General features: G+C 42.9%; 1 protein-coding gene and 1 long non-coding RNA gene across 6 annotated transcripts in view; one reads left to right on the top strand and one right to left on the bottom strand.

Annotated features, from left to right (window-relative positions):
* LOC308578800 (uncharacterized protein) overlaps positions 1 to 12,977 on the bottom strand; it is an 85,201-nt gene that overhangs the window by 39,544 nt on the left and 32,680 nt on the right. For all 5 annotated transcript variants that reach the window (XR_014004103.1, XR_014004104.1, XR_014004105.1 and 2 more), the window contains one exon: positions 5,110 to 5,165. Coding sequence is in view for 1 of the 5 variants with exons in the window: in XM_081179371.1 (XP_081035497.1) it covers positions 5,110 to 5,165 (56 nt within the window). In the remaining 4 variants the exon portion in view is untranslated. The remainder of the gene's footprint in view (positions 1 to 5,109; positions 5,166 to 12,977) is intronic.
* Positions 7,103 to 8,196, top strand: LOC308578830. Its single transcript, XR_014004151.1, has 2 exons — positions 7,103 to 8,054; positions 8,120 to 8,196. It is a non-coding gene; the product is annotated as an uncharacterized lncRNA (long non-coding RNA).

Here is a 12,977-nt window from a genome sequence, read left to right as displayed (position 1 = left end):
CTTTCTCAATTTTTTTCTTCCTCCTTTTACCAAGATTTTCAAAACCTTTACCTGTGCAGCCATTTCATTGAGTTCAACTCTATTAAAGTTCATTGGTTCTGGGCATTATTTATAAGCCAATACAACAAATCTTCCATAAAACATAATGCCATGTCCCTTTTCTGTAAACGATCTTTTACCCGTTTTCTTATCAAGCATGTCTGCTGGTTTCTAGGACTTTATCTTTCCAGGTATATTCTTCCTGGGTGTTTTCAGTCTCCCTCTTTTTTATACTCAAGCAGAGTTTGTATCTCATTTTTAAGAGCAGGGCTCTCTTATTCTATCTTTCCAGGTGTAACCTAAGTTTTCACCTGGTTGTCCTGTTTTATACTCAAGCAGAGTTTGTATTTCACTTCTTAAAGAGGCACCCTCTTTTTCCAACATCTTTAGCTCATGGCCTGTTCCTGCAGCACCGAGCTTTCTTTATATTTCTTAGACATTCCTGGCCATTACCTGATTTTGGAGTACTTTGCCAATCCCAATTCCTCCATCTAGTCTGATTTCTCCCAAAAAATTTCTCCATACAAAAAATATTTCAACTGTTCTTTAGAGTCCTCCCCCATTGCTCGTCTAGGTACTCCCCCACCCCCCGCAAAAAAACTTTTTTCAGAAGCCATTATGTCTTTTCTTTCAAATCGCTACTGATCCCAGCCTCGTCACCAGTTCTGTCATAAGTCTAATGGCAGGAGATTCTTTTAGATCAGAGTGTTTTCAAGTAGAAACAAAACGACCCAAATCTTCTTAGAAATAACCATTTTATTGATTATAGAGGTAGTTGATTATGGTGGTAGTAACTAATAACAGCTCATTCACTCCTTTCATTCATACTCACCAGATGGAGGGGCCCACTAAAAAAGGTGATCAATCTTTTTTTAAAGTCTGTGGACGGCCACCTCTGCAGCAGGTAAGCAACACGCTGTACCAGGGTTTTACCAGCTGTTTTATATTTATAGTTTCAGGTTCGGTCCTCGTATGGCTGCATTGTCTTGTATTGCAGGGGGTTGGACTAGATGATAGCTGTTGTCAGGCTGATTCCACAGATAGTTATGAATAGTTCTTTGTCCCAACATGTCTTTTGAGAACAGCGGCTGCTGTCTGCTGGACCAGGCGCTGGGCCAGGCATGCACATAAAGCACAGTCCGGCTCTTCCTCTGGGTTAACGCAGAGGTAACTTGCCTCAGTATGTCCTCTGAGAATGGTTACTTGTCTCAACACGTCCTCTGCATGTCCTTTGACTCATCATGTCCTTTCAGAAGTTTTTTTTAAAAATCTCAATATGTCCTCTACATGTCCTGTGACTTCATCCGGCACATCCTGCTTGTCCATTCCATCAGCTTGTCCATCTTTCCTGTTTTCTTCAAAATCAAGCAATGTCTATCTTGATCTTCAGAATCAAGCAGTCTCTATCTTTATTTTTATCTTCAGTGTCACATACCATCTGGTTGTACTCACACTTCAGACATATCTCCATTCATACCATTAGGCATACTAAGGATATCTTCAATTATACCATGAGGTCATTTTTAGGCCTCACATGGGGGCTGCAGAGGCGCACCAGGGAGAAGCACCAGTTAAACTCTGTCAGTGGTCCTCACCAGTGCCCTGCCCCACCTCTGTACTCCCCAGGTAAGCGTCAGTGATGCTGATATAAGGAGGGTGGCACCGAAAGGATACTGCAATATGACATGTAAAACAGGCTTACCATGTCCAAGGTCACAGGGATGCTTTCAAATTTTTCCTCTATATTTCTTCCTGGATGCTAGAATTCTGAATAACCCAGACTTGCTGCCTCCCTTCAAGTAGGACCTGTGACACACTGAATGGGTTTTGTAACACACCACCCCAATCTCTGAGTGGTGTGGGACTCCAGGGGTTGCAAGCGCACTTACCAGAGTCTGTGTACCCTTTGGGGACAATGAGGCACAACAGAGACTGTGGTGTCTTTATGATATATGGTTTTATTTACACATTTATACCTTTCACCAAATGGAGGGATCACAGAGCATTCACATCATATGGGGGTCTGGCTTCCCCATTAAGGGCACAAAAATCCATCCTTTGTGTCTCTTAGTTCCAGCCAGTCATCCCCAGCTCACATGGAGTTCTGCTGCTCCTTCTCCTTCTTTCTGCTAAGCTATTCCAAGGACCTCTGGCCAGCCTGCCTCATTCTAAGTTGAAACCCTAAACTAGACCTTTGCCTCTGCCCATCCACACACAGCAAAGAGGGTCCCCACTCTCCTTTGCCTGGCAGTCTTGCCCTCTGACTGTTTCCTTGATGGGCCATCACTGGACTTCATCCTATCCTAATGGCCCATCCAGCTGCCTCTGCTGAGCTGGAGTGCCTCGTTAGCATAATTATATCCAGGGGGTTCCGTGCTTGGCAGTTTAAGCAAACCTTGATTTATTCTAACTTTTACCAAATTCAGGAATTATAGAGAAGATCTGGCACCCATGAATTTAGCGGAATGTGCCCCCACTTCTGCAAACCCATAACTTATTTAAAGGAGCCTGAAATAAAGCAATATAGATCCCACCATGACACTTGGGGCCAGTGTGATGTTGTTAATGGGCCCTTCCAGACTGGTGTTTTATTGCAGGTGCATTCTGCAATATGTTCTTGACACAGTAATAGTGTATTAGCGGTGAGCTTATTCCACTTTAGTTTGTTCTTGCAATGCTTCCCCAGTGCTACCTCATTATTGCTATCCGGAGGGGCTGCAGCAAAACAAGAAAAATGAACCAGACCATTTGTGGTATAAGAAGTTACACTGTTACAGGATTTCAGCAGGGAGCAAGGGCAGATTATCAATGGTATAATCAGCATAATTGCACTAGGGCCAATGCCTGCAAGGGGCCCCAAGTCTGAGCTTTCATTTTTTTAAAAAAATGTATGTCTCTAGCCTTTCTGGAAGGCAAGTTATGAATCACAATGTTCAAGGTATCAACCTGATTGTAGATAAGTGTTTCCTAACACCAGGAATGGAGGTTTCATATCATTCTGCTGAGCAGTTTCACAACAACCTTGCAAAGTAAGCTTGGTGGAGAGAGGGTGACAGCCCCAAGGTCACCTGATGAGCTTCTCAGGTGAGTGGGCATTTGAACCTGGGTCTCTTTGCTTCAAGTCCAAAGAGAACAGGGATGGGCGGGGGAGGAGGTAATGCTTATCCCAAATTGTGCAATCTCCTACTGTATGCTTCTGACACGGCAACAAACAAAGAAGAATAGGATTTCATGTGATTTCTACTGTAGCAACTTTTTTTATTTCTCGGGAACCTTGCATAAAAGCACATCAGAACTTTGCCAGCTCATCAGGCGTAAATGCTCTTCGTCACTAAGTGCAGTTGTGCTTAATGAATTAAAGATGAAAGTCACAGCAGGGGGCAAAACTGCTAGAGAGGGAAGCACTTTTCTTAAAGGGCCAATTCAAATCTTTAGATGGGACTCTCTGGCTCTTTAAAAGTCATCTCTAGAGTGAGTGTTTCCTTGAAGACCGTGGGAGCTGCCTGTATTTTGGAAGATGTAATAAGAATGTAATGAGACTTGTTGCAAGCAAACCCTTGTTTGCTCACCCCTATAGCATCTAGTCTGGGAAAGGAGCATTGTTTGTCCTTTAGCCTTTGACCTGCAGGGTAGTGGCACTAGTGAAATTGATAATTATATAAGAACATAAGAAGAGACCTGCTGGATCAGGCCAAAAGCCCATCCAGTCCTGCATCCTGTTCTCACAGAGGTACAACAGCTTCCACAACAAATCCCACTCATAATGTGTTTGGCTGCAGGATCTGATCCTCCACACCTCACCAAAAACTATTTTTGAGCTTGGGAGGCTGAGAACTTTTGCTCACAGGGAATGTAGCTCTCAGGCTCCAAAAGGTTGCTCACCCTGGATGTAAAGTGTGCAGGGATTTACTCTGCATGCCTCCAAAGGTCCATTAAAGAAAGGTGAAAACTTGCTTTGGAACCCCCTGCCTGTGGACATCAGGCAGGAACCTTCAGTGTACTGTTTTTATTATATTTATTATCCATCAGGTTCCAGGGCAAGTTTCTACAGGGCAGGGCAGATCTATCTCACACTCTACTGTAAGCCAACTTTGACAGGTGGGCAGGACCACCCAATTGTAAATCAACTGCTGTTATAATGTCAGTTAACTGACAGGTGGATTGTCTCACCCACCTGTCAAAGTTGACCTACATGGGTGTCGGCAGATATACAGTAAGCAGGGTTGAATTCACATCCATTTTTGTTTCTTCAGTTCTCAGCACCTGTTGTGTTTGCCATTGTTTTCCATATATGACTAAAATCACATATTTCCATTTCTTCCATTCTTTTTCCAAAGGAGCGCCAGAGATCTGATAGCTTTTTCCTCTGAGTTTAGTCCTAGTTGTACACAGAGCCATTCCTCCAGAATCACAACTCTTCCATTTGGCTGTTTTATTCTTCCAAACACCTCTGTGAAGGACTTTTCCATTTCACCATTTGTTTCCTCCAACTCTACCATTTCAACCTCTGCCAGTCCTTTATCCATATTCTTCTCCAAAGTCTCTGTATCATCTTTGATTCAGCTGTTCATTTCATTTGTCCCTAGTTTACTTTCACCCCCCATTTCATCAATCTTTGATCGAATCAATTTTATTTGCTCAGCAAACATTTGCTAAAGACCGCCAGCAGTCAGTGGAATATCCAAAGGTATACTTGCCATACTGAATATTTTTGATCTTATTAACAATCCAGTCTTATTACATCTCCCTTATTACATCTCCCGTCTCTGCCATGAGATCTTCATAGCCTTATCTCTTATTGTAACATGAGAACCAATAGGCATAGCCCATATCAAATAAACAAAGTCCTTCCCCACAGGGGAAGTATCTGTGAAATGTGGATGGATGTAGGCTTTTCCTTTTGTTATTATTTTTGTTAAGTAAGCAAACTAATAAAAAGCATATATATATGTGTGTGTGTGTGTGTGTGTGTGTGTGTGTGAATGATACAAACATCCAAAATGCTAAGGAAAGGATTAATACACACAAGGGCTGAAACATTCTAAGAAAGAATCTTGTGAGGTCATATACCTTGTGTCCTGGACTGGCTGGATGCAAAGGAGTGGTGGGGGCACCAGCTGGGTAACCTGCAAGGGAAGAAGGCTCAGAGTCAGGGGATTGGTTGGTGGGATGACAATGAATAGTCAGAGGGAGAAGAGGGAGCAGGCTGGGAGGAGGGGGTGTCAGAAGCTGAAGAGGCAACAGGGTTTGGTAAGCAGGAAGAGTCTGGGGCAGAGAGCAGTCCAGAACCTATAAATCAGCTCCAATCTTACTATGGTTCCTTTGGGGGCTGACCAGAAGAAGGCTGCTGAAGAAGCCAGGAGTCTCCTCATTCTTCTGCAGCCAGCTCTCCTCCCCTCTGTTCTCTTAGAACACACAGAGAAATGAAGAGGGCGGAGCAGAGAGGGGTTGTGCACAGGTGCAGTTTGTGACTGCTTGGGAAAGAGCCTGTAGAGGAAGAGGCTTAGGAAGTGGCGGAAAGATCTCACAACTGCATTGTTGGAGCAAGACCTCCTGGAAAGAGTTACTGGAATCACTAGGCCTGTTCTGTTTTGGTGTACTGAATAAAGAGTTAACTTCACTGACACCATGTTTTTCTTTGATTGCTGACCAACGCTTGACTCCAGCTCCTGACATTAAATCAGTTTATAACAGTCTTTTTGTGTTGTTAGAGCAGCTGAGCAATAGGTCTGTTCTGTTCTGCTGCTGTTTGCCTCAGAATAAGAATCTGTAAGAGTTTGAGTCTTAGTAATGAATCTATGTAATACATTAGTAACATAAGCGATACCTGCCTGCCTTCTACATATATATTTTATCTAACAAGTGCAAGGACACTGAGAGCAAAAGTTATTGTTATTTAAACTTTAAAAGAGTGTCTTGAGTAGTTTTCATTGGAGGGAAAAGGGAAAAAACAAAAGGGTATGAACTACTAATAGCAATTTAAAATAATTACTAAATAAACTAACATTTATTAAGTTTAACAAGTGTAAAACAGGAAAGATAACATTAAGCTAATTTATTTTTCCTAACTAAAATATAATTGCCACAGGATCAAATGGAGGTTACTTTCAATTTCTAAGCAGCGCTTTGATCAGGGGAAAAAAATTCTTAGCACTGAACTCCCTTGTTCATTTAAAACTTTATTGTCGCAAACCATTAAAACAGCCTTCCCCCCCATGTTTGAAATTCCTTGCTCCTCAATTCAATCCTACTTTTCTCCTACATAGCAAATCCAACCATGTCTCTACCTATTACACACCTCACATCATGTATGATATCAAGTGTTGCAGGTGGTCATGTCTGAGGGAAACAGCCACATGGGCCACATGGGGAAGCCTAGCAGGCTAAATCTGGCCCACAGTGCGTCCTCACCCCTGTTTTAATGCATGTGGAATCTCCTTTCACAAATCCTCATAAGAATATAACAGCCTGCTGAATCAGGCCAGTGGCCCATCTAGTCCAGCATCCTATTCTCACAGTGGCCACTTACATGCTTGTAGGAAATCCACAAGCAGGACAAGCACAAAAGCACTCTTCTTTCCTGCAATTTCTAGGAACTAGTATTCAGAAGCATTACTGCCTCCAACTGTGGAAGCAAAGCATAGCCTTATTTGTCCAATCCTCTTAAAGCCAGTGGCCATCACTGCCTCCTGCTGGAGTGAGTTCTACAGTTTAACGATGCACTGTGTGAATAAGCACTTTCATTTATCTGTCCTGAATCTTCCAACATTCAGCTTCATTGAGTGTGCATGACTTCTAGTGTTATGAGACAGAGAAAAAAACTTTTTCTCTTGCCACTTTCTCTATGCTGTGCATAATTTTAAAAAAATACAACAGTGGTGTTAACAGCGGTGTACATAGCACCAACTGCAAATGCATGCAGGGCCATGAGTAGTATGCATGAAAACATCAATGCTAAATTGAGCAGATACCCGGAGGCAGTGCACATTATTGCGGGGGACTTCAATCACACAGACGTGAGGACAGTAGTCCCAAAATTCCATCAGCACATTGAGTGTGCAACAAGGAGAGAAAATACTCCGTATACGAACATTAGACGGGCATATGAGGTCAAGACCTTGGCGCACCTTGGTGGTTCAGGTCATGTGTCCCTGCTTCTGACACCAGTATACACACCCCTCAGGAAACAAGGCCAGATGCAAACAAAGATGGTTACGGTGTGGCCTGAGGGAGCCTCTCAGCAGCTGCAGGACTGTTTCCAGGAGACCGACTGGAATATGTTCGACCATCAAGATCTAGAAACTTATACATCAACGGTCCTGGATTATATTAGATTCTGCACAGCAAATGTCACCAGGGAAAAGTATGTTAAGTTGTATCCGAATAGAAAGCCCTGGATGACGGGAGAGGTTAGGAGATTATTGAAGGCCAGAAACTCTGCTTTTAAAACTGGGGACCGGGTATTGTATGGTATAGAAAGAGTGAACTTGAAGAGAGGTATCAGGAAAGCAAAAGCGGAGTACAGAGGAAAAATTGAGGACCATCTGAGAAATCACGATACTAGACAAATGTGGCAGGGAGTCCAACATCTGACTGGTTATAAATCGAGAAATTCATCAGTGGTAGAGAGTACTGCTTCCTTGATGGAAGAGTTGAATACCTTCTTTGCCCGATTTGAGGTGACACCAACAGTGACTCCAACAGGGATGCCAGAGATATTGGTGTCACTACCTACAGGAAATGCTGCCAGGGTGGAAAAGGGAGAAGTGAGGTGAATATTAAAGGAGATAAACACGAGGAAGGTATGGGCCCGGATGGGGTGGCTGGCAGGGTGCTAAGAGATTGTTCGGACCAACTGGCAGGAATCTTTACAAAGATTTTTAACCAGTCTCTGGCCCAAGCCACTGTTCCACCCTGTCTGAAATCTGCTACCATTATACCCCTGCCAAAAAAATCAAAGATAGACAGTCTGAATGATTTTCGCCCTGTGGCGTTGACACCCATTATAATGAAATGTTTTGAAAAACTAGTGAGGAACCGCATCTTATCTTGTCTGCCAGTGGGACTTGACCCTTACCAGTTTGTGTACAAGGCAAAGAGATCCATGGAGGATGCTGTGGCAATGGCTTTACACGCTGTCCTGACTCATTTGGAGAATCAAGGGAACAATGAGAGACTGTTATTTGTAGACTTTAGTTCTGCATTTAATACTATTATTCTGCATAGATTGGTGCCCAAATTATTAGACCTGGATCTTCCACCGTGTTTGTGCAGGTAGATATTAGATTTTCTATCAAACCATTCCCAAGGGGTCAGGTTGGGTTCCCACGTCTCTGCGGATCTCATCACAAATACGGGGATGCTGCAGGGGTGCGTGTTGAGCCCGCTTTCATATATGCTCTATACAGCTGACTGTGCCCCCAAATACCCCAGTAATAAGATCATTAAGTTTGCAGATGATACAACGGTGGTTGGTTTAATCACGGCTGGAGAGGGGGAGGTGGCCTATAGGAAGCAAGTTGAGGAGTTGGGGGAGTAGTGCAGGAAAAACAACTTACTCCTTAACTTAAAGAAAACAAAAGAGATTATGGTGGACTTTAGGAAATGTAAATTGAATATTCAGCCACTTATTATTGAGGGGAAGTGCGTGGAACAGGTCTCGGTGTTTCGATTTCTGGGAATGGAGTTGAGAGATGACCTAACCTGGGGAGTAAACAGCAAAGACCTGATGAAGAGAGCACAGCAGATGTTATATTTTCTGAGAATCCTCTGGAAAAAGACCTGTTGATGGCATTTTACCATTGTACTGTGGAGAGTGTATTAACTTATGGTCTGTGTGTGTGGTTTGGGAGCTGCACGGCCAGGGGAAAAAACAATGCTGTCCAGGGTTGTAAAGGCTGCAGAGGGAATAACTGGGTGCACTCTTCCCACCTTAGATCAAATCTATGCTGTCAGGTGCCATAAGAAAGCTGCAGAGATAGCGCAGGATAGTACGCACCCCGAAAATTATCTCTTTCAGCTTCTGCCTTCTGGAAGAAGGTATAGGGTTATAAAGACCAGGACTAGCCGCCTGAGAAACAGTTTCTATCCAAATGCAATTCTGGTTTTAAATGCAGTATAAGGAGTCTCTATGGTATATTATATTTTAAAATGGGGTTTCAGAGTTTTTAGGGGTTTTTGAATGTCTTATGTAGATTTTTCAATTTCATTGTTCTGTATGGGACAATGACAATAAAGATATCATATTGTATCGTATCGTAAAACATTTATCATGCTGCCTCTTTTATTGCCTTTTCTTTAAACTAAGGAGTCCCAGAAGCTGCTACAGTGCCTTTTCTAATACGGAAGTTCCTCATGGAGGACATTTTGCTATAAGATTTCAAGGACTGGTGTCTATTCTCTCCCCAAAAGCTGATAAAGTAACAGATGGAGAGGAAGCACTGGGGAGAGAAGCAGGCTTAACAAGAGGAAAATCTGTAAGTGCATCACACTCAGCAATTACTTTTGATCCTGTCTGTCATATTCCCTCCTACTCACGTGTCACTCATGTCACTACCCTGGCTTACAAATTCAAATGCTGCAGGCAAAACGGCACCCAGGACTTACCAGCTGTGGCTTCAGCATTAGACATACCGGTCTACGGTCAGAGAAAGCATTGCTCATACACAGTTGGATCACTTGGGGAAAACATTAGCCTAATGTGCAGGGTTTTTTTTTTTTAAAAAGGGAGGGGACTATTATTACACTGATTACAGAACTGAAATATTCCTGGTTTTCTTTTGCAGATTTTTTTCCATATACTGTTTGAGGTAGAAACCTACTAAGGTAAAAAGGTTGGATGGTTAAGTCCAGTCAAAGGTGACTATAGAGTGTGGTACTCCTCTCGCTTTCAGGCCAAGGGAGCAGGCATTTGTCCACAGACAGCTTTCTGGGTCATGTGGCCAGCATGCTTAAACTGCTTCTGGCACAATGCGGCACCGAGACGGAAGTCAGAGTGCACCACTGCGCAGTGGTACCTATTTATCTACTTGCACTGGTATGCTTTTGAACTGCTAGGATGGCAAGAACTGGGACAGAGCAATAGGAGCTCACTACCGTCCCGTGGATTTAAACTGCTGACTTTCCAATTGGCAAGCCCAAGAGGCTCAGTGGTTTAGACCACGGCGCCACCCATGTCCCTGGTTACCTTAAAACTACTAAAGACTATGGCCCCTTATTCACAGTAGGATGTAGTAGTAGGCAGTTGTGATCTGAAGGGGAAAAGCTGAGAGAAATTATTTCTCCAAATTCTCCTCTAAATAATTTGAAGTCAAATTAATACCCTCTGTGTATTTTCTGAATATCACGCAAATATTTGTTAACTGCCTTTGGTAGCTCATAACCACTCATTCAAAGTACATTTAGTTTACCGTACTTTACCTCTGACTGAGCTATAATTCCCAAATGGAAACTACAGTTCCCAGAAGTTTTCAACATTCAGCTTCATTGGATATCCATGAGTTCTAGTGTTATGAGAGAGGGAGAAAAACTTTTCCCTATCCACTTTCTCTATGCCATGCATAGTTACATACACTTCTATCATGGCACCTCTTACTCGCATTTTCTCTCAACTAAAATGTCCCAAACCCACCAACCTTTCTTCACAAGGGAATCGTTTCACCCTCTTGATCATTTTGGTTGTGCTTTTCCAAACCATTACATCTACAATTTACATTTTTGGATGAGGCAACCAGAACTGCACACAGTATTCCAAACGTGGTTGCATCTTAACAGCAATTTGAAATCAGTAGTTTTATTTCCAGTTCCTTTCCTAATGATCCCTAGAATGGAATTTGCTTTTTTCACAACGGCTGGGCACTGAGTCGACACCTTCATTGAACTATCCTTTATGACTCTAAGGTTTGCAGCCTAACATGCATCACTTTACATTTCTGCCCCAACCTTGGTCCTGGAATCCACCCTTTCTTCCATTGGTCAGGACTCTGGGTCCAGAGCCGGACTGAGGCAACTGCCGCAGGTGGCAGAATATAAGAGGACAAGTGGCATATTCCAGGTTCCAGCAAGATATCATAGACCTTGTGAGAACCCAGAAACCACTGCCAAACAACCCAGGCAAGTTAGGATTCTGTGAGGGAGGCAGTGGGAGAGGGTGGCCTGAGCCAGTGAAATGGGACCTGCCACTGTCTGGGTCAATGGTACTGCCTCCGAGATTCTCTGCATCTGTAGATCAGGGCATCTTTACTATCATTAATCCTGGCACTAATCTTACTTTTGCCCTCTGCATGATGTCAGTGTTCCACATTCACTGCCTGATTCCACTACTTTGCCCCTCTTGAGCTTTGACATTGCGACTAAATCATCTGACCTCATAAAAGAGGGGGCAATTGCCACAATAGGAAGGAGGGAGATTGATTGAATAAATAAATAAATAAATAAATAAATAAATAAATAAATAAATAACCGCACACCCCAAGCTGATTTCTTTTGAAGGGTTGTAAAATTGCCAGTGACAGCAACACTATTGTATGATTTTGCATGCTGGTTAATGCTTATAATTTTAGCAAAGCATTTCAATAGTACTACATGATTAGGAAAATGATGTGCTATGCAGGCTTGCATTCATAATGTTGAACAGGGACTGGGGGGAAGTGAATGAGGATGCTGCTGGCATCATTCTGTTGCTGCTCTTCCTGCATTTGTTTCTGTTTGTGTGTGTGTGTGTTTTCATGTAAGAAGGGCACAAAGAATCTTTGACCGTGTAATTACATCAAACAAAAACATGGTATAATTGAGAGTCTTTGTCTCATTTAGGTTAGGGTCAATTCCAGAGACAGAGAGAGAGAGAGAGAGAGAGAGAGCGAGAGAGAGAGAGAGAGGTGTTTGTCAATACAAGTCCCTCGCACCCCCAGCAGATTTTGATAGTACACATGTCCAGACCCCAGACTAGGGATAAATCAGTCAGCCTCCATATGCTCCATACATTGTCCATGCATTGGTAACCTCATGGTTGGATTACTGCAATTTGTTCTACGTGGGGCTGCTCTTGGGGTTGTTGTGGAGGCTGCAGCTGGTACAAAATGCAAAGGCTAGGTTGTTTGTGAGAGCAAACTACCCATCAGCATATAAGCATATAACATGCTACTTGTGGGATTGCACTGGCTGCCAATCCACTATTGGTCCAAGTTCAAGCTGCTGGTACTTATATAATGGTCTCTACAGCTCAGGGCCTGGTTTCTCTCTGTCTCTCTGTCACACACACACACACACACACACACACACACACGTGTAAACATAACACACAGGTACTAAAGGAGCAACCATTCATAGACATACAAGTACAACATGATATTAAAGAAGCCAAGAGAAGAAAAGATGGTGGTTGCCAGTCATGACTGGAAGAACACAGGATAACCTATCCAGTGGGAAGCATGGACCAGATTACTTGAGAGACCTGTTTCCTTATACCGTAGAGTTGGAAGGGACCCCAAGGAACATCTAGTCCAACTCCCTGCAATGCAAGAATCTTAACTAAAGCATCAATGATGGATGGCCATGTGCCCCACTTTGTGTGTACATTTCATGGACCAAAACTACATTGCAAAATCCAAAAAAGTACATAATACAATCTGGAGTTGTGTTGTAATGAACAATCAAGTTTTGGTTCTAAACTGCAATCATATGTTTGCAACCATTCAGTTGAGTAAGTCAGTTGTGAAAAGCGGGCTGAACAAATTCCTCCTTTACCCCACCTTCAGACTCAGCTCATTCCACTTGCTGAAGATCATTCTAGCTATATTGAGTTGAAATCTGGAGATACATCGGAAACATTCACTGGAACCACCAGAAAGTTCACTGTTAATTCAGTACAATTTATCTGTGTCTCTTGTAAGGGGGACATGTCAAACTCAAATAATCTTTGCATGAGTGATTCTGTCAGT

This window comes from Podarcis bocagei, assembly GCF_964188305.1.
Source record: "Podarcis bocagei genome assembly, chromosome: Z".
Taxonomy (NCBI): domain Eukaryota; kingdom Metazoa; phylum Chordata; class Lepidosauria; order Squamata; family Lacertidae; genus Podarcis; species Podarcis bocagei.
Note: the sequence above shows the minus strand (reverse complement) of the source record. Positions and strands in the feature narration are given on the sequence as shown.